Raw genomic sequence first — 5,000 nt, 5'->3', positions numbered from 1 at the left:
TTTATCTGCGTGCGTGCATGCGTGTAATTGTTAACTTCTGAACGTGTGTGTGTGTGTGTGTGTGTGTGTGTGTGTGTGTGTGTGTGTGAGATGGTTAACTGATGAAGATGTGTGTGTGTTTCAGGTGGAGCTTCTGCACAGCCTGGTTTACCAAACCCTGGACTACATCAATGACAGGAACAAGAAGTAAGACTCTGGCTTTAGGGCTGCACCAATGTTTGACAGGAACGTGCGTCAGCTGATCCTGTGTGTTTGCGTCAGCTGATCCTGTGTGTTTGCGTCAGCTGATCCTGTGTGTTTGCGTCAGCTGATCCTGTGTGTTTGCGTCAGCTGATCCTGTGTGTTTGCGTCAGCTGATCCTGTGTGTTTGCGTCAGCTGATCCTGTGTGTTTGCGTCAGCTGATCGTGTGTGTTTGCGTCAGCTGATCGTGTTTGTGTTTGCGTCAGCTGATCGTGTGTGTTTGCGTCAGCTGATCGTGTGTGTTTGCGTCAGCTGACCCTGTGTGTTTGCGTCAGCTGACCCTGTGTGTTTGCGTCAGCTGACCCTGTGTGTTTGCATCAGCTGATCCTGTGTTTGCGTCAGCTGACCCTGTGTGTTTGTGTCAGCTAATCGTGTGTGTTTGCGTCAGCTGTTCCTCTGTTTCTGTCAGCTGATCCTGTCTGTGTGTTTGTGTCAGCTGATCGTTTGTGTCAGCTGATCGTTTGTGTCAGCTGATCCTGTTTGTGTCAGCTGATCATGTGTGTTTGCGTCAGCTGATCATGTGTGTGTTTGCGTCAGCTGATCCTGTGTGTTTTGATCCTGTGTGTTTGCGTCAGCTGATCCTGTGTGTTTGCGTCAGCTGATCCTGTGTGTTTGCATCAGCTGATCCTGTGTTTGCGTCAGCTGACCCTGTGTGTTTGTGTAAGCTAATCGTGTGTGTTTGTGTCAGCTGATCGTTTGTGTCAGCTGATCCTGTCTGTGTGTTTGTGTCAGCTGATCGTTTGTGTCAGCTGATCCTGATGTGTTTGCTTCAGCTGATCCTGTTTGTGTCAGCTGATCCTGTGTGTGTTTGCGTCAGCTGATCCTGTGTGTTTGCGTCAGCTGATCCTGTGTGTTTGCGTCAGCTGATCCTGTGTGTTTGCGTCAGCTGATCCTGTGTGTGTTTGCTCCTGACAGAGGAAACAAACAGACGGCGGCAGCTAATGGCGACACAGACGCAGCGGCGGACGACCATGACGACAATGATGATGAGGCTGCGGTGAGAAACAGCTGTGTGTGTGTGTGTGTGTGTGTGTGTGTGTGTGTGTGTGTCTCTCTGAGTGTGTGTGTGTGTGTCTCTCTGTGTGAGTGTGTGTGTGTCTCTCTGTGTGAGTGTGTGTGTGTCTCTCTGTGTGAGTGTGTGTGTGTCTCTCTGTGTGTGTGTGTGTGTGTGTGTGTCTCTCTGAGAGTGTGTGTGTGTCTCTCTCTGAGTGTGTGTGTGTGTGTCTCTGAGGTGTGTGTGTCTGTCTGTGTGTGCTCTCTGAGAGTGTGTGTGTGTCTGTGTGCTCGCTGAGTGTGTGTGTGCTGTCTAGTGTGTGTGTGTCTGTGTGTGTGTGTGTGTGTCTGTCTCTCTGAGTGTGTGTGTGTGTGTGTGTGTGTGTGTGTGTCTCTCTCTCTGTGTGTGTGTGTCTCTCTCTCTCTGAGTGTGTGTGTCTCTCTCTCTGAGTATGTGTGTGTCTCTCTCTCTGAGTGTGTGTGTGTGTCTCTCTCTCTGAGTGTGTGTGTGTGTCTCTCTCTCTGAGTGTGTGTGTGTGTCTCTCTCTGTGTGTGTGTGTGTGTGTCTCTCTCTCTGTGTGTGTGTGTGTGTCTCTCTGTGTGTGTGTGTGTGTGTGTGTCTCTCTCTCTGTGTGTGTGTGTGTGTCTCTCTCTGTGTGTGTGTGTGTGTGTCTCTCTCTGTGTGTGTGTGTCTCTCTCTGTGTGTGTGTGTGCTCTCTCTCTCTGTGTGTGTGTGTCTCTCTCTGTGTGTGTGTGTGTCTCTCTCTGGGTGTGTGTGTCTCTCTGCGTGTGAGGTCTTCTCTCTCGCTCTCTCTGTGTGTGTGTGTCTCTCTCTCTGAGTGTGTGTGTCTCTCTCTCTGAGTGTGTGTGTGTCTCTCTCTCTGAGTGTGTGTGTGTGTGTGTCTCTCTCTCTGAGTGTGTGTGTGTGTGTGTCTCTCTCTCTGAGTGTGTGTGTGTGTGTGTGTGTATTGTCTCTGTATTTCACTACACAGTGCAGAGCTGCAAAGATTAATCAATTAGTAGTCAACCATTAAATTAATCTTCCTTCATTCTCTGCATTTCTTTCCTTCTTTCCCTCTTTCCTTATTTACTCTTTCTTTACTATCCTTCCAATCTTCTTTCCATCCCTACGTACTCTCTCTCTTCCTTCCTTCTCTCCTTACATACTTACTTTAAACTTAGAAATATGAACGGATGTCAACTATTAATTTAATCTTTCTGATAATCTGTCTTTTCTTATGAATGAAACAGGTAATCTTGAGTGATGTCAGCTTGTTAAATGTGAATATTTTCTAGTTTCTTCTCTCCTCTGGGACAGGAAACTGAATATCTTTGAGTTTTTGGGTAATGTAGGATATCACTGAGCCTAACTGTCTGTCTCCTTCAGTTCTCGCCGCTGGACATCGACGCCTCCGAGAACTCTCCGAAGGCCGACTTGGACACGGTCAGTGTATATGTGTCTAGCTCTGAGTACAGACAGTGCATGTGTAGTTTACGGTGAGTACAGACAGTGTATGTGTAGTTTACAGTGAGTACAGACAGTGTATGTGTAGTTTACAGTGAGTACAGACAGTGTATGTGTAGTTTACAGTGAGTACAGACAGTGTATGTGTAGTTTACAGTGAGTACAGACAGTGTATGTGTAGTTTACAGTGAGTACAGACAGTGTATGTGTAGTTTACAGTGAGTACAGACAGTGTATGTGTAGTTTACAGTGAGTACAGACAGTGTAGGTGTAGTTTACAGTGAGTACAGACAGTACATAGTAGTAGTTTACAGTGAAGTGTAACTGATCTGTGTCTGATTCTCAGACTGTGAGCGTTGCTCCTCTTCCTCCTGAGGCGCTGATTCCTACAGAAACCTCCGAGAAGCAGAAACTTCCTCTTATCAGGTCAGTTAGGAATATTTACATCATCTGACATCACAGCTGTAATGTTTGTGTTCCTGTACAGATTATGTTCTACGTGGACATAAATAATAAATAACGGGTCTAATAGTCCGATATTTAACTCTTCTGTGGAACCGCCACAGGGTTCAACATTAAGGTTAATGTCGCCTGATGGGAACGTGTACTGGCTGTGTGTGTGTGTCTCTGTCTCTGTATGTATGTGTGTGTGTCTCTGTCTGTGTGTGTGTGTGTCTGTGTCTCTGTATATCTGTGTCTGTGTGTGTGTGTGTGTGTGTCTCTGTCTGTCTGTGTGTGTGTGTCTGTCTGTCTGTATGTGTCTGTGTCACTGTGTGTCTGTCTGTGTGTGTGTGTGTCCCTGTATGTGTGTGTCTGTGTCTCTGTATGTTTGTGTCTCTGTATGTCTGTGTGTGTGTGTGCGTGTCTGTGTCTCTGTATGTATGTGTGTGTGTCTCTGTCTGTGTGTGTGTGTCTGTGTCTCTGTATGTCTGTGTGTGTGTGTGTGTGTGTGTGTGTGTGTCTGTCTGTATGTGTCTGTGTCACTGTGTGTCTGTCTGTGTGTGTGTCCCTGTGTGTGTCTGTATGTGTATGTGTGTGTGTGTGTGTGTGTGTCTGTGTCTGTCTGTCTCTGTGTGTCCCTCAGTGTAACAGGGGACGTCCCGTGCAGTCAGAAGGACTTCAGGATCAACCTTTTCATCCCGGGAGACGAGGATCTGATCCTCCTCGTGTCTGGATCAGCTGCTTCCAGGTTGGACCACGATCCTCATCCTGCAGACTCTCTGTACGGACCGCTGGCTCCAGGTAACACAGTCCCACTCTCTCTGCTCTTTGCTCTTTATTTGTTATTTATGTCTTTTTTATTCTTTATTTTTAACTTAATACATACTGTGTAAATATACTTATACTTATATTGTTTAATATTCCATCTAGAGAATGTGTGACGTGCACCAACAACACCAAAACACATTCCTTGTATGTGTTAAAAAACGTACTACAATAAAACCCTTTCTGGTTCTGGTTCTGGTTCTCCAACGTAGCACTCAGAGGTCTGCATCAGACTCTTGTGTTGTCTTCCATTCAACCTTGAAAAAACACATTTTTCTGACATTTTTGACGCCTTTTTTCACAGTTTGTTTTTGCTTTTTCCAGCGTTTTTAAATGTTTAAATGTTTCTTCTACACGTTTTCAGCTCTTATTTCTACGTCCCATATTTTCTGATATAAAACAAAAATGTAAAACGGGTCAATGTGACCCGAGGTCGACACACGAGGTCCAGAACGATTGGTGATTTAAAAAACCCACATTAACCAACTCGCTTAGAACTTTTAAGCAACATACAATGAAGATGAATAATCAGTTTTTCTGCTTAAAGGACATTTCCGGCGCAAAATGAACCTAGGGGTTAATAACTTATGTGCACGTAGTCGACCCAGGACTAGGTGGAGGGACATTCAGCTGGGAGGAGGCCTCGAGGGAGACCCAGGACTAGGTGGAGGGACATCCAGCTGGGAGGAGGCCTCAGGGAAGACCCAGGACTAGGTGGAGGGACGTCCAGCTGGGAGGAGGCCTCAGGGAAGACCCAGGACTAGGTGGAGGGACGTCCAGCTGGGAGGAGGCCTCGGGGAAGACCCAGGACTAGGTGGAGGGACGTCCAGCTGGGAGGAGGCCTCAGGGAAGACCCAGGACTAGGTGGAGGGACTTTCAGCTGGGAGGAGGCCTTGGGGAAGACCCAGGACTAGGTGGAGGGACTTTCAGCTGGGAGGAGGCCTCGGGGGAGACCCAGGACTAGGTGGAGGGACGTCCAGCTGGGAGGAGGCCTCGGGAAGACCCAGGACTAGGTGGAGGGACGTCCAGCTGGGA

General features: G+C 47.4%; 1 protein-coding gene across 3 annotated transcripts in view; it reads left to right on the top strand.

The window, feature by feature from the left end:
* ncaph2 (non-SMC condensin II complex, subunit H2) overlaps positions 1 to 5,000 on the top strand; it is a 29,430-nt gene that overhangs the window by 3,376 nt on the left and 21,054 nt on the right. For all 3 annotated transcript variants that reach the window (XM_078273522.1, XM_078273521.1, XM_078273523.1), the window contains exons 4-8: positions 125 to 186; positions 1,157 to 1,238; positions 2,622 to 2,678; positions 3,046 to 3,125; positions 3,784 to 3,941. In XM_078273522.1, the coding sequence (XP_078129648.1) occupies positions 125 to 186; positions 1,157 to 1,238; positions 2,622 to 2,678; positions 3,046 to 3,125; positions 3,784 to 3,941 (439 nt within the window). The remainder of the gene's footprint in view (positions 1 to 124; positions 187 to 1,156; positions 1,239 to 2,621; positions 2,679 to 3,045; positions 3,126 to 3,783; positions 3,942 to 5,000) is intronic.

This window comes from Sander vitreus, chromosome 17, assembly GCF_031162955.1.
Source record: "Sander vitreus isolate 19-12246 chromosome 17, sanVit1, whole genome shotgun sequence".
Lineage (NCBI taxonomy): Eukaryota > Metazoa > Chordata > Actinopteri > Perciformes > Percidae > Sander > Sander vitreus.
This window is presented reverse-complemented; position numbering and strand designations above follow the sequence as displayed.